General features: G+C 49.1%; 1 protein-coding gene across 1 annotated transcript in view; it reads right to left on the bottom strand.

Moving 5' to 3' along the window:
- CACNA1B (calcium voltage-gated channel subunit alpha1 B) overlaps nt 1-16,035 on the bottom strand; it is a 308,761-nt gene that overhangs the window by 181,510 nt on the left and 111,216 nt on the right. Inside the window, 2 exon segments of the mRNA XM_032708038.1 lie at nt 11,104-11,291; nt 15,874-16,026. Of these exon segments, the coding sequence (XP_032563929.1) occupies nt 11,104-11,291; nt 15,874-16,026 (341 nt within the window).

The raw sequence follows: 16,035 nt of genomic DNA on the forward strand, positions 1-16,035 counted from the left end.
TTTTATCAGCTGGAGGGAAAAGAACTTGAAGGTTGTCTGAGAGGTGGTGGCTGCCCCATCCCTGGAACATTCCAGGCCAGGTTGAACGGGGCTTGGAGCAACCTGGGAGAGTGGAAGGTGTCCCAGGGTGGAACGAGATGAACTTTAAGATCCCTCCCAACCCAAACCAGTGTGTGGTTATGTAAAAAGAAGCAGGAGGGCTGGAATGTCACCAGTGCTGACCCTGGGGGCAGACAAAGGAGGATGGTGGCACCTTCTGCCCACGAGCAGCTTCAACCCACACCTCGTTGTGGCACACACCAGGCTGCCCACGGGTGACCTGCCCCCCAGAGACTGTTCTCTCTCTTCTCTGCTGATGCCACAGCACAAACCCAGCCCTGACAACACCCATCTGTGGAGTTCCCTCAGCCCAGCACCCCCAGAGCTGCCCTGCACCCCCCCACCCACCCCAGCCCACCCACATCATCCCCCTCACAGCCTCTGTCCCTCCCCTGTGCCCAGGGCACGTGGGCTGTAGAAAAAGAGCAAAAACTTTCTCCCAGAACCCCCCCAGCACCAGCCTCTCCTGTCAGAGCACCAAACCACAGGGATTTGGGGCTGCTGGAGGAGCTGCAGAGCAAATGAGACCCCACTTCTGGTTTTCTTAGAAAGCCTCTCTCACTGCCTCCCCTCAGCCCCACGTGCAGCAGGCAGGGCAGGAGCAGCATGGCTTGTTCCTGGAAGCACAGCTGCCTTTTCCATCCTGGGTGGGAGAGCTGCATGTACCCTCAGTGCTAGGAGGGAATTCCTTCAGCTGGAGTTCTCACTCCCTGACAAGCCCTGGTGATTGTGCTGCTGTTTGGAGAGGTTCCAGCCCATTTCAGGGAGCAATTGCTCTGCTGAAGGGGCTCTTTGAAGTTGGTATGATAGATGTCACTCTCCTGCTGTATATCTTAAATGTCTCCTGTTAAACCTGGAGGTGGCCACCCCCCAGTCAGTTTGAATATATCTTCCCCAGGACATCAAATAAAACCCAGAAGATTCAGGGAGGCACTTCAGCTCTTTCCACATTTGCTCAAGTGCTTTTCTGAGCAGGGTAATTTGCTCAGCCAGGGCTGAACAAGCTCAGTCCTATTTGCCTTAGAGAGAATGTCCACGTGGGCACAGGGTCAGACAGTCTGTGTTTGCAGACAGATGGAGGCCCAGGCATGGTCAGAGACCTCCATCACACCCCTCTTGGCATCTAAATATTTCAAAACCATTTTAGCCTGAGGCACGTTCCACATTTCCTATTACAATGCCTGTGGATTTCTGCAAAACCTTCCAGCTGAGGAGTTATGCAAAGCCTGCCATGCAGCAACACTGCATCCCTGAAAGACCTGGGAATTCAGCCCTTTGGCAAACAGGCTCTCCAGCCCTCCAAAATCCAGGAGGAGAGCATGAATAATGGATATCAGCCAAGGCAGAGTTTCGACTGGGGTAGGATTGTTGTCCTGACAGCTCATCAGCTCACACAGGATCCATCAGTTGGACAGATCCCTCCAGTCTCCACCTGCTTTTCCCTCACAGGGGCCAACAGAGCAGCTCAGCTGGGCAGGAGGAGCTTGTGCTGCTTGTTCAGTGTCTACAAGGGATTTTCCAGCTGAACTACAAATCTGTTGATGAAAACACCGATTTTACTGCTGGATTATAAATGTCTGAGCAGCTCTCATTAGTAGCAGGTCTGACACTCCAGAGCCTGGTGTGAGGCTTCTCTCTGGGGAAATGGGAGCTGAGAAATCCAGTCCACCAGGACAGTTTGGACACGGAGCTCCAGGGAGGGTTCTGAGACATGGAAAGTCTGGATATTTTCACAGCACTGGGTTTCTGCCTGACAGCTCCCCGTGGGTGGTAGGTGAGGCTGTTTATCCAAGAATTCCTGAAACTTGAGAGTTGCTGAGAATTTGATGCCTGTCACGCACAAGTGATAACCCAAATGAATGGACTTTGACCTAAAAAGATTCATTTTTCTACGTAATAACAACCCTCCCTTCCACTTCAGGAAAGTTCCTGTCGTAACAACATAACGGGAAGGAGGAAGCTTCAAACCAGCAGGAAACAGGGGTGGAATCCACACCTCTAAAACAACCTGGAAAAAGGTCTACACACCAACAATTCAGGACCTAGTGAGTTACATCAAATCTCTACTTAATAATTATTTCTTTTTGCCAGCTTTAATGTAATTGTTTCAATAATTGCTTCAACATAGTGCACTGTCCTATCTGATACTACACTACTAGTAGTTTTAGCTTTTATAATGTGGAGTAAATAATTCTGATTAAGATCTTTTGTCAGATCATTTGTAAGAATAAATGATTCATTTTATATAATGTTCTCATTTTGCCAATCATTACAACATGCAGGACAGAAGTAGTTCAATCATATCTCTATAATTCCTTAAATTTAAACCATTGACACAATCCAAGGCTAAGATTGGATTCAGCTGTACCTAAACTCCTGTCTGAGAAGGAGTTTAGGAAGTAAGGGAGTCCTTTTTGCACCTCGTGGCTCAATGGCTTTTTAAATAAATTTTATCTAAACCTTCCACTCTCACCCACAACACCAACCCTGCACTCAAAGCTGCTCCATGCTCTCAGTGCCTCCTCCTAAACCTTTCCTGGAGGTGATTGGTGATACTGAAACACGAGAAATCAACATTTAACCCCTCAGCAGAAGCAAGAGACTGGGAATTATCCTTCCTGTGCACATAGAAGATGCCTGGTTCTTATTACAAATTAAAATCCCCCTGACTCAACAGGGAGTGCCATGAACACCGAACACATCAGGGGATTTTCTCTGCTTTAAGAAGCTGCAGGGAGAGAGAGAAAGCACAATTCCAGCACAGGAGCTCAGCTGCCCTCCCCATCCCAGCAGCAGTGGGTGACACGTGCTGGGCTGGCCCTGTCACATAGCACCTGCTGCCAGGCAGCTCCCCGGGGCACCCAGAGCATTTCCAGGAGCAAATGCACAGTGACAAGGGGAGCTCAGCACTGCTGAGCATCAGGGCCCCAAGGGCAACCTCTCCCTAAATCAGGGTGTGGGGAATGTTACACGACAGCCTGGCCCAGCTGGGCACAGATGTTGGGGGCTCTTGGCTCTGAGAAGCTGAGAAATCACAACAGGTCCTTTGCTGTGGACAAGACAGTGGGGGCATGTTTCTCCCCAGCCCTGTGGGCACTGCTGGCTGCATCTGAACTCCCCCAGAGGGGGACAGAGCCCCTGGCTCCATCTTCATAAGAAAGATCTAAAGCTCTTGGTAAGGGGATGCTGCTTTATGTTATTTATTTCCCTTCTGCTTTCTGTTGCACATCCAACCTGCACCTTTGCACAACCTCCCTGGAGGGTTTGGCTCAAGAAACCACCTCACAGTGCAGGTAACCAGTGCCAGTCACATCCCAACTCCTCCTGAGGAGAGCACATTGGGTTCCTCAGCTCTCAGCTGTGGCTGATGAAAATTGAATATCAGTGGTTTGATCTTCATAAATAAATCTTTCACTGGCACAGGTTGCCCAGAGAAGCTGTGGCTGCCCCTGGATCCCTGGAAGTGTCCAAGGCCAGGTTGGATGGGGCTTGGAGCAACCTGGGCTAGTGGAAGGTGTCCCTGCCCATGGCAGGGGGTAGGACTGGATCATCTTTAAGGTCCTTTCCAACCCAAAAAAGTCTATGATTCTATGGAATGCCCCCAGAAAGACATGTGTGAGCTCTGGTACAAACAGGTCCTCTCCTGCCCCTACAAACCCCAACAGAGCCACCATCCCACCCCCAAAACCATCTCTGTCTTGGGCTGGAAATGGAACAATCATATCCCAGCCTTCCCTTCCTTTATCTTTATAGGAATAAAGAAATTCAAAGACACAAAGGGGAATGAAAAATACCAAGTGAATCATAAACTGTTATAATTCAGTGAGGGTAAAGTTCTAGCTGCCATCCAATTTAAGGTAGACTTATATTTTATTTGAACTGTTCATTCCTACTTACAAGCATATTAGGTTAGGTCCAGTCCATGGTCTTGAAATACCCACTGGACACTAATATTTGTCAGTAGAAAACAGAAGAAACATGAAAAATCTCTTGCCATTAATATCAAAAGCCAATGAGTGCACACTCTGACATTTCTCCTTTCCTGCAAGGAGCCCCTGCTTTGCAAAGCAAATTCCACCCGTAGCTTTGAACTCCTGTGGAGAAAAGATAAAAGGTGAAACCCCTGCTCTTTGAAAGTCAACACCAACATTTCTGCCAAGCTGAGATGAATCAGGTTTGCCCTGTGGTTTTCTGAGGGAGGACTGGGAGCACAAACACCGTCCTCAGCTCCTCGGGAGCTCATCGAGCACCACACGGCTGCAGCTCATGGAGATCAAACGGTGTCAGGATCAAACCTGTGCAGGGACCACAGCAAGGAGCTCCAACATCTTCCCAAACCCCTGAGGAGACTGTGGAAAGCACTCCAAGCTCACCCACAGGTCTACACCAGGGTCTACCTACTCAGGGTATCCTGTGGTTCTTTACTACACAACATTTATTAAAAGGAGCAAAGTTATCAAGGCATCTCATGGAAAGGACATTTTTAAAGCAACCACAGAAGCAAAACAGCACAGAAAATGTGATTCCTCTCCCATATATGTGGAGAGTTATAAGTTGCACAGTGACTAGGAGGGAGTACCTCAGTAAGGCCACCAGCTGTCCCCTCTCCACTGACAGGCTTTGTAATTAATGCTTCCACTTAGCATAGTAAAATAATTATTTTAATTGGAGATTCGTGGTCAGGCACAAATCTTTTCAGGCTTTTCTCACTTTGCAAACAGGAGAGTGGTTCACCATGGACAATAAGGGTCTTGCATGGGCCAAACTGAGAATTACTGCACAGGAAAGGGAACAAGGAGTTGTACTATTGCCTCTTGAAAAGGTTTCACACCCCCAGACAGACCATATTAGCAATAGATGAATCACTGTCATTCACAAACACAGAGAGGTAAACAAGATGACCTGAAATCCCACTGTTCCATTTGAAAACCAGATCTGGAGGAAGATCTGGACACAGAGCACAGGGCATCACAGCTTCTCTTGCCCAGCAGCTACATCATTTCCTCCCACCTCTGTCTTTGTCCCCAGTACTCAGCCTCTGTTTTTTTATACCCAGATTCTACCCCTTAGTTTGCCAAGAGCTTGGAATCCATCACTGGGAACATCCTCCCTCAGCATCCTCCAGGTCCAGCAGCCACTGGTTACAGAGTGCAGAGAGCCGTGCTCAAAGCATGCTGTCAAACATTTGGCATGTTAAAACACTTCATGGGAAATGATGAATAAATTTAATAGTCCCAGGAGACAGTCTAATCACTAGGTGCCACTTATTTCACCCTCAAAGTATCCCCCAGCACCCACACCACACCAGGGTGGGGATCAGCTTTGACAGAGGACACCCTGCAGCCAATCAGAAGAAAGGGAAAGCCTCTTTTTCAGAGAAAAGAAACCTTTTTAGGCAAAAATGAATATATTAAACTGATCTGGAAAAGGGTGGGATTTTGTGAAACTGTAAAATGTATAAGATTTAAACCCAAAGGGTCTTTTTCCCCAGAAAACACCCGGTGAGAGAAAGACCTGGCGCGCTGAATAAATTCTTCCCTGTTTCTTTGTTCCTTGAGTTTCTGCTGTCTTTCTACATTTAAAAGGGGGATTTTTCCCACAGGCTGGTCCACACTGTGGGGAGACACAGCTCCTGTCCCTGGACCAGCCTGGGATCAGCCTAATCCCTGCTGCAGAGGTCAGGTTTGCCAGTCTAGGGCATGTGGTACTCAAGCAGCGTTGAGGCCCACAGGGAGTTGGTGGTCCCTAAATTTTTCCCTAATTTCATGATCCAGAAGATGCTCAGCCCATATTTGAGGACTCTCTGCTCTGTCTGCACTGGATTAGGCTGAAGTGCTGCTCAGAACACTGGGCTGTGACACTGAGTCCTCCCACACTGAGGAAAACAGTTTAGTTTCTCTATTTCAGTGCATTCCTGAAGCCCTGAATTACAGGAGGTAAATGCACTCCATTTGCTGGAGAAAAGGTTCTTCCCCATCACCACCTTTCCTAAATCACCTGTTGCTCCTTGACTCAGAGCACAAACAGGCCACAGCTCCCAGAAATGCTTGTTTGGAGGAATTGTTCCAGTGCTTTTGTGCTGCTGATGCAGGAAGGCCTTTTCCTGAGCTTATTATTAAAGCATTTCCCCCAACTGCTGATTCAGCCTTTTTTGCTTCGAGCATAAATCACCCTCCAGACAAAGTCTTGCTGGGGAGCTTTCATTGGCCCCAGTTAAAAGGAAACTATCTGTAAGAACAAAGAATGGATCAGCAAGGAGAAAATGGGCTGAGATTTGTCAACTTGCTTTCTGCTTGCCCTCCTAATTCCTCAATTTATCACAGGGGAAGAACATGGATATTTGCAAGGCAGATTGCTTAATGCAAAGCCTGTGCTAAGGTCTCTCTAAAACTGTAGGAAGGCTGTCCCTGGACCACACAGAAAGTCATCTCAACCCTTTGGAAATGGCTAAATAACCCTTCCCAATAAAGTGCTTGCTCTGGACAGACCTGAGCCCAAATCATCCAACCCAAGGCCAAGCTCCCATTTTCCTGAACATCACTTGGCACCAAACTCTTCAGTCTGCCTGATGCCACCACAAACCAGCTTTTTCAGTCTCAAATCTGCTTTCAGGACAGAGCAGATGAAATAGTTCGATTAATGCTGAATTTAAAAGGCACGTTTCACCCCGTGACTGATCCCTGCCACCACCACTAAAAATCCTGACTCTCCCCAGCACCCCCCCAATCAATGGAGCAGCAGGAAGAAGGGAGCAATAACAAAGCTCTGGTGATGCAAAGCAATCAATCAACCAGAGATTTTCAGAAGGAAATGAACAGCCCATTAAGGAGGAAGTTGTAACCTCAACATTCCTGTGCTGGGTCCAGCCCCAGACTGCCTGGCATCACAGGGGCTTCAGCCCTGAGGAACAGCTCCCAGGCAGGGCTGTCTGCTCTGACAGCAGGAAGGGAGGGGGTTGGCACAAGGAAGGTGACAAGCCTGCCCCAGCCGTGGGCACAGCAGGGAAGGGGGGAAGGAAGGGCCCTGCTGAGGCTGAGGAACAGCAGATCTCACACAGTCATGGAATGGTTTGGGTTGGAAGGAACTTTAAAGCTCATCTTGTTCCACTAGGGACACCTTCCACTAGCCCAGGTTGCTCCAAGCCCCGTCCAACCTGGCCTTGGACACTTCCAGGGATCCAGGGGCAGCCACAGCTTCTCTGGGAAACCTGTGCCAGGGCCTCCCCACCCTCACAGAATTCCTTCTCTATATCTAACCTGAACATCCCCTCTTTCAGTTTGTACCCATTCCCCCTTGTCCTTTCCCTCCAGTTCCTGATGAAGGGTCCTTCTCTGGCTTCCCTGAAGGCCCCTTCAGATCCTGGAAGGTGCTGTGAGGTCTCCACACAACCTTTTCCTCTCCAGGTTGAACAGCCCCAACTTTCCCAGCCTGTCTCCATACGGGAGGTTCTCTCTCCCCTTATCAACATTGTGGCCTCCTCTGGACTTGCTCCAACAGTTCCATGTCCTTCTTATGTTGGGGGCACCAGACCTGCACAATTTTCCCTGCTTTCTACTTAGTTCCTAGAAGAAAAAGCACCAGCCTTTTTAATTCCTAAAGTATCATCACAGTTCACATGGACCACATCTTGCCTCTCGTGGTCCCACAGCCTTTTGCAAATCTTAATTAAGCAAAGCATGAAAAGTAGGTCCACAGCTCAGCTCTGATGAGTCTCCTGCACCAGGGGAACGCTGCCCTCCCTGAGGACCCCAAGGGCTGGGGCTGGCAGGGAAAGGAGCTCCACCACCACTGCAAAATTTTCCTGAGGAAAAAACATTCTCCTCAGCAGTGGAGAACCCAGATGGGGAATCAAAGCTCCCTGAACAAGGGACACTCACCCACTGTCTGACCCTGAACATGCTGGTTTGCTCCCTGTCCTCCCAAACCAAGGAGAAGGACCCTGACACACATTCACTAACTCCACCATTCGAGCTCTGGATGCAAGAGGCAACACCTTCCAGCTTCTTCCCATATCAACCCAGGATGGGACCAGTAAGGACCAGCTGATTCAGGCAGCACCAGTGTGCAGGTGCTGAACTGTCTGGTGCTGGTGGATGGACTGCATCCAAAGAGGAGTGGCCAGGTCAGGAGAGGGCCCTTGTGAGACCCCACCTGCAGAGCTGCCTCCAGCTCCAGGGTCCCCAACACAAGAAAGATGTGGATCTGCTATGGGGGGTCCAGAGGAAGCCACAGAGATGCTCCAAGGGCTGGAGCCAGGCTGGGAGAGCTGGGGGTGCTCACCTGGAGAAGAGAAGGATCCAGGGAGACCTGAGAGCCCCTTCCAGGGCCTAAAGAGGCTCCAGGAGAGCTGGAGAGGGACCTGGGACAAGGGATGGAGGGACAGGACACAGGGAATGGCTTCCCACTGATACAGGGCAGGGATAGATGGGATATTGGGAAGGAATTGTTGGATGAGAGGGTGGGGAGGCCCTGGCATAGGCTGCCCAGAGAAGCTGTGGCTGCCCCTGAATCCCTGGAAGTGTCTAAATCCAGGTTGGACGGGGCTTGGAGCAACCAGGGCTAGTGGAAGGTGTCCCTGCCCATGGCAGGGGTGGACCTGGACCCTGCCAGGCTTTAAGGTCCCTTCAAACTCAAGCCAGTGTGTGATCCTGTGATTCTGTGACCAGCTGCATTTCTGTTACTCCTGCAGTCTGAGAGCTGCACTCACCACGAGCCCCCACAGAGGGTTTTCAGTCACTGCAGCCTGTGGTTTGGGCTTTTATCTCCTTTTTAAATCTGGTGAACTCAGAGTAGGCACAGAAGACACCAAAACAAAAGCCAAGTGGCCATAAACTGCCCGTGACTGAAGCTGTGAAGAGGTTGAGGGCTCGGCAGGGTGATCTTCTCCACCCACAGATTCTCTCAGCAGAAGCACAGGCAGGTCCTCAGCAAGCAGGGCAGCACAGGGAGGGGGTGACACAGCACTCAGGGACAGGGGACAGAGGGGGCTCTTGGCATCATTTACATGAACTGAGGGGCCCTGTGGCACAACCCTCCACCCAACAGCCCTCCACCCAACAGGGACCCTCAGACCTGACAGAGAAGTGAACCCACCAAGCATCCAAATCTAAACTGGGGTCTCAGACGTGATGTACAATAAACACTCAACAGCAGCTCCTCCAGGAACCTGTTCCCAGTGAGATTAATGGGGGTCTGGGATGATACTGTAAGAGCTCCAAAGCAAGCCCCAAAATCAATACCCCAAGAGTAGGCTCTGGGTTTTGCACGTGGTACAAGAGGCAGTTTGGGAGAAGATGATCTAATTCTCCACATATTGATTAATCAATTCAGGCAGGATGCTAATGGGCTTTTCTTACAACGCTTGGCACTGGAAGGAAGGAGCAGAAATGCTGAATGAGAGTGGGAGAAACTGGTTGTGTGATGAAGTTTCGGGGAGAGGTGGGGCATGGAGTGGGGAAATGCGCCCTTTAGAGATCACTCTAAGTGGTCTGAGACTGGGAATAAATGGAGCAGCTGAGCAACGAATGGAGAAGGTAATAAATCAGGTATATTGGCTTCAAACCCAGCAGAATTGTACCTTGCAATTTACTGTGGCTGATGAAAATCCTTTCCTTTTGCTACAAAAACCCTCCCAGAAAAGGCTGTGAAAGAGCCCAGCGTGGGTCTGGAGGCTGTAATGAAGCAGTGAACACACTGCCATCCTCCTGCCACTGGATGGGTGGAGGGCATTAGCAATGTGCCCACTTTAGTTATTTTCCCACATAAAATACCAGCTCAAACAAGAGCATTGCACTGCCTGAAAGGCAGCAGAGTCAGCCAGTCATTGCTAACTGGGTGAGATTGTCCTGCTCTGGGAAACTGGAAAGAGGAAAACTTGAGCAAACAAGAGGTTTTGACAAAAACTGTCAGCAAAGACCCCTGTGAGGAAATTCAGCCTGGTCTTCACAGCCAACAGGGTGGTGCCAGGTGTGAAGGTGGGTGGTAGGGCTTCATAAAATTGTGTTGGAGTTGCCCAAAGTAGTCCTGGCCCTTGGTGCTGAGGTCCAGCTGGTGCTGCTCACTGATGGAAATTAAAAGTTTGATCACAAAGGTTGCACCCAAGAGAGGAAGAGACTTCCTCAAGAGAGCAAAGCCCCAGGTACAAAATATTAAGGAGTCACTGGTTTTGCCACCCAATGTTGTGCAATTTGGTAATTTACTGATTTACTACAGGACATTGTGAGAACTTGCTCCTGCTCACCCACCCATCCCACAGCAGCACCTTGGAGTGCCACAGCAATTCCTACACTTGGCAACACCCCCCTGACACAAAACATGCTGCAGGAAAGCAAATCACAGAATCATAGAATCAATTGGGTTGGAAAAGGCCTCTGAGATCATCTGGTCCAACCCTTGACCCAACCCCACCTTGTCACCCAGACCATGGCACTGATGCCACATCCAGGCTCTGCTCAAACACCTCCAGGGACGGGCACTCCACCCCCTCCCTGGGCAGCCCATTCCAAGGGCTGATCCCTCTCTCTGCAAACAACTTCTGCCCCATGGCCAACCTAAACCTGCCCTGGGGCAGCTCAAGGCTGGGCCCTCTTGTCCTGCTGCTGGTTCCTGGCAGCAGAGCCCGACCCCCCCCGGCTCCCCCCTCCTGTCAGGGAGTTGCAGAGAGTGAGAAGGTCTCCCCTGAGCCTCCTCCTGTCCAGGCTGAGCCCCCCCAGCTCCCTCAGCCTCTCCTCACAACACTTGTGCTCCAGACCCTTCCCCAGCCTCGCTGCCCTCCTTTGGACATGACCTCAAACCCCCACAGGCCATGGTGGTGGCTCAAAGGCTCTCACAGCACCTGCAGAACAACCCCCAGGAAAACAGGAACAATCCCCTTAAAAAGTAGGGTGAGGTGCTACGAGAAAATACACAAATTAAATCCCTTTTTCCTTCCACAACAACATTACCCAGACTGCCACAAGGCACAAGAGCACCCCAGGAGCCCTCCAGCCCCTCCAACAGACTCACATTGTAGAGGATGTCTGTCCATCCCTCCATGGTGATGCACTGGAAGACGGTGAGCACAGCGAAGAGGATGTTGTCGAAGTTGGTGATGCCGTAGTTGGGCCCTTGCCAGTACTCCCTGCAGGTGGTCCCACTCTCACACTGCCTGGCAGGGGGCTCCTCTCCACAAGGGAAATCTCCCACCTCATCACCTGCAGAGAGGGGAGAAAATTAGCACCTGAAGCCATGAAAGCAGCTGGACCCTCCCTGCGGCACTGCAGGAACATCCAGCACATCTTGGGTTTCCACTATAAAGTCATGATGCCCATGTAATCATTTATCTGCTGCTGTGGTACAAGAGATGGTTTAGGGTGCAGCAGAGTGCCCATAATTTATAGTTTGCCCCACCTCATGACATAGAATCACAGAAATGACCTCTATGATCCTCATGTCCAACCCTCACCACGGCACCAGCACCATGTTCAGCATAAACCACATCCCCAGGTGCCACATCCCCAGGATTTTGAACATTTCCAGGGATGGTCACTCCACCACTTCCCTGTTCCAGTGCCTGACCACACTTCCAGTGAAGAAATTTTCCCTAATCTCCACATGGTGCAACTTGAGGCCGTTTCCTCTCACCCTGGCACTTGTCACCTGGCAGAAAAGGCTCCCAAATTGCTAAGAATTTCCAGCTTATGACAGCTGACCACGTTTAAGAGGCCTGCAAACAGTGTAAGAGCAGCTGTATGTGAGAAACACCACAAAAACCCCCCAAAGTGTGGTAAAAAAACAAGGGCTTGGGGACAGCACCTAATTCAAACACCCTCCTACAGCACAGCCAAGGGTTAATATTGACACTATAACATTAAAGCTGAAGGGAAGGTTCTGGGTCAAGAAAGATCTGGTTGTGCAGAGCCCCAGAATTGTCCAGGTACAGATGTTAGACCCTTTTTCTCATAAGGGAGTTCCACCACAGCAGCCTGAAGGGTGGACTGAGGGTTCCAGCCCCACTGTAAGAGTCACATTTTTGCTCCATGTGGCAGGGAAAGCATCCAGCTGATGGTGCTTCTCTGCTGGGTTTCATTTCACACCCAGAGGAGGCAAAGGTGGGTGAATCTGTCAGTGAAGGACCACCAGGGATGGCCAGGAGGGTGCTCAGCACCTTCCAGGGTGAAGCCTGAAGGATTTCAGCCCTCCAGAGCAGCTGGGAAAATTAAAGTGCTGAGTTTTCAGAGTAACCAAACATGCTAAGTGATATTCCTATTTACAGAGAAGCAATTTGGGGAAGCATTAAAGGGTTTTTAAAGCGACACATTATGGTAATGGAGCAGCAAACTGCACAAAATCCAATTCACCAGGGGGGAAACAAGAGCAGCACTAACAAGAATTAGGAATAATCATTCCACAGAGCAGAGGCTGCAGGAGGAAAACAAGGTTGTCACTGTGGACCAGGATAAGAATGTGTGTATATATATATAAATATATATATTTATATGTGACATGCTTTCCTGTTGACTCAACACCTTGATGCAGGGCAAAGCTCCAGCTCCCATATGGGTCACCACAGGCTTTCACGAGGGCTTAGTGAGAGAAGGCTGCAAAAAGAAAATGCCAAATCTGGCTTGTGCAGATCGTTTGTGAGGGTGCATTAAAAGGGGATCCAGTTTCATCTCAGTTTGGCTTCTTGCTGCCAGGTAATGCTGTGAAAATTCAATTCACAGAGGGTTGGGTGGGGGGTTTTCTTTTTTAAAAAAGAGAACTGGCCCCGTGGCTGGAGAAGGCAGAGAAAAGGGGAATCTCAAGGAAAAATGGGAAATAAATATGATGCCCTTCTCTTTTGGAGCAGCTTCAGGGCACCTGGGCTGGGTGAGCTGCTTAAAAACGATCCTGAGTCAGGAAAACAGGACAGAATGGAGGATGCAGGGAGAGGGAAACAAGTCAGGTATCCACTGGAACATGCTCTGCCATCACAGCTGGAAGGAATCCACAAGGATCATCTGAAGGGAATGGCCAGGGATCAAACCCACAGCCTGGGTGTTGTCAGCACCCTGCTCTGACCCGCTGAGCTAACACTGATTTTCACCCATTTTTATTCCAACAAAGCTGTATTTCCACACTGCAGAGCCCAAATTGCCCCATTTTGGTCCCCACCATCCCTCCTCGCTGCAGTTTATTCCTGACCCGCCCGGGGCTGCGGGCTCAGCAGGGTTAGAGCAGCACTCCTTGCTGACACCTCCTCTTGGTTCCCCTCGTGATGCGCTGAGGTGACACTTGGTACCTCTCATGCGGCTCCCGATTCCAGGAAAAATCCCAGGAGCTCGCTCACTTTGGGGATTTGGAACAGACACAAGCACGAGCGACTCCTCCTCCTCCTCCTCTCCTTTCCTCCCCTCTGGCAGAGGCGTCTCTTTAATGAGCTTCCCATTTCCACTCTCCGGCCCGCTTGGAGCCCGCGGCTCGTTAATGCACCTCTTTGGAGATGCTGAGGAGGTTTTAAAAGGCTCCGCTGATGGGTTGTGGCTGCTCTGCCGCTCCAGGGACGGCAGCGCCAGGAAACCCTCCCCGCGTCTCCCTCCCAGAAACACCATTTCCCGCCCAGCAGCTGGGATTGATCCCCGTAATTCAGCCAACGACATCAAGCAGCCCTTCGGGACAGAGGTGCTCGATGCCCTTCGGGACAGGGGGGTGCACAGACACCTTCCACACCCCCGGGGAGGGGGTTCAGGGAAGCTGATCCGTGTCCTCCCACCGAGGAGGGTGATGGGACGCAGGGATGGAAAGGAATATGCCGAGATGGAAGGGACTCACAGGGATCATCCAGTCCAATTTACAGGACAACCCAACAATCCCTCAGAGCGTTGTCCAAACCCTCCTGGAGCTCTGGCAGCCTTGGTGCTGTGCCCACTGCCCTGGGGAGCCTGGTCAGTGCCCAACCACCCTCTGGGGGAAGAACCTTTCCCTGAGATCCAACCTGACCCTGCCCTGACACAGCTCCAGCCATTCCCTGGGTGCTGTCCCTGGTCCCCCCAGAGCAGAGCTCAGTCCCTGCCCCTCCTCTGCCCCTCCCCAGGAAGCTGGAACTGCCATGAGCTCTGCCCTCAGTCTCCTCTTCTCCAGCTGAACACCCCAAGTGCCCTCAGTGTCCTCCCTCGGCTTCAAATCAAGGCCCTTCCCCATCCTCGTTGCCCTCCAGTTTACACAGAGCTTTGCACCAGCAGGGGAAATTCTTCCTTATGTTCCTATGGAATGTTTTCCTAACATTCCACAGCACCAGAAGCTCATCCAAAGCTCTGTATAAACCAAGTGTGTTCAACTGTTTCCATGTTGCTTTTAGAAAGCTCTGTGAGGGTGCCCAGAGACTTGGCAGGGATGTTGTTTATTATCATTTGAATGCATGTAAATAAATTAAGACCTACTAGTGAAAATCACCAAAAATACAGGATTGTGTTTTGAAGACAGTTGCTTTTACCTTAAAATGCAATGATTTGAAGACAAGAACAGTATTTTCTTCTAGGCACAGCCCAGTTGCCCAGAGAAGCTGTGGCTGCCCCATCCCTGGAAGTGTCCAAGGCCAGGTTGGATGGGGCTTGGAGCAACCTGGGACAGTGGAAGGTGTCCCTGCCCATGGCAGGGGTGGGACTGGATGGGCTTTAAGGTCCCTTCCAACCCAACCCATTCCATGATTTGACCTGGCAGCTGGTCCCAGCCAAGGGACTCTGGGAATCATTTTTCTCCTCCTCCGTCTCCTGGGGTTTCTCACTCCATCACAGGCAGACACATCATTTACTCTTCAGTGCCCAGTGTCCCTTGTCCTTCTCTGAAAGTTATTTTTTATCTTTTCTCCATCAAAGGACTCCTTACCTTCCACCTATTGTCCTTTTATTTTTCATTTGCTCCCAGTCTTTCCAATCTTTTACTGTTTCCCACCAAAGTTTTCTCATACCCATGCAAATTCCCCAGAAACCTTCCAAGGAAATTTAACATTCACTGAGTTAAACCCAATGAGAATGTGAACAGACACCACTAAATAAGAAAAAATAACTTAAAAAATAATTTTAAAATAATAAAAATATAATTAAATAATAAAATAATAAAATTAATAAATAAAAATAATAAAATAATAAAATAATGAAATAAAAATTAATTTTTTGATAAAATAATAAAATTAAAAATAAAAGTAAAATAATAAAATAATAAAAATAATAAAATTAAAATTAAAATTTATAATAAAATAATAAAATTAAAATAAAAGTAATAAAATAGTAAAAGAATAAAAAGAATAAAATTAAAATTAAAATTTATAATGAAATAATAAAATGAAAAATGAAAATAATAAAATAAAAATAATAAAATAAAAATAAAATTTATAATAAAATAAATAATTTTAAAACCCCTGCTTTTATAATAGAATAAATAATAAAAAACCCTCCACTTTTCAACAAGCTGAAACAACAGGAATTTGGTTCTGTATATCTACTATGAAAAAATTCTTCCATGAAGAGGTCCTAAGCACCTCTTTCTCATTTTTGTGTAGACTGAGAGCAGCCCAGGGGTGCTGTGGGGGTGTAACAGAGAGGAGAATCTGTCCTAATGAATGTAGGATGAGTACAAAATCCTGTTAACTCTTGGGGTTGATTTTAAAGAGGGAGAAAATGCAAAGAAAATACAGTGAAAGTGGAAAAGGGTGAAGGAAAAGCAACATAAGAGTGGGATAGGAAGACCCTGAGGAGATGAAGGGGACCAGGAGCATCCTGATGACACACTGGGAGGGGAGGGGAGCTCCAAGCTCACCTGTCTCGTTGGAGAAGCAGGTTTTGTGGAACTTGCCCATGTAAAACTCCAGCCCGATGATGGCAAACATCACGATGGCGAAGAAGAGGAGCAGCCCGATCTGCAGCAGGGGCACCATGGCCTTCATGATGGACTTGAGCACAACCTGCAGGCCTGGGGGGA

Source organism: Chiroxiphia lanceolata, chromosome 21 (genome assembly GCF_009829145.1).
Source record: "Chiroxiphia lanceolata isolate bChiLan1 chromosome 21, bChiLan1.pri, whole genome shotgun sequence".
In the NCBI taxonomy this organism is placed as follows: Eukaryota; Metazoa; Chordata; class Aves; order Passeriformes; family Pipridae; genus Chiroxiphia; species Chiroxiphia lanceolata.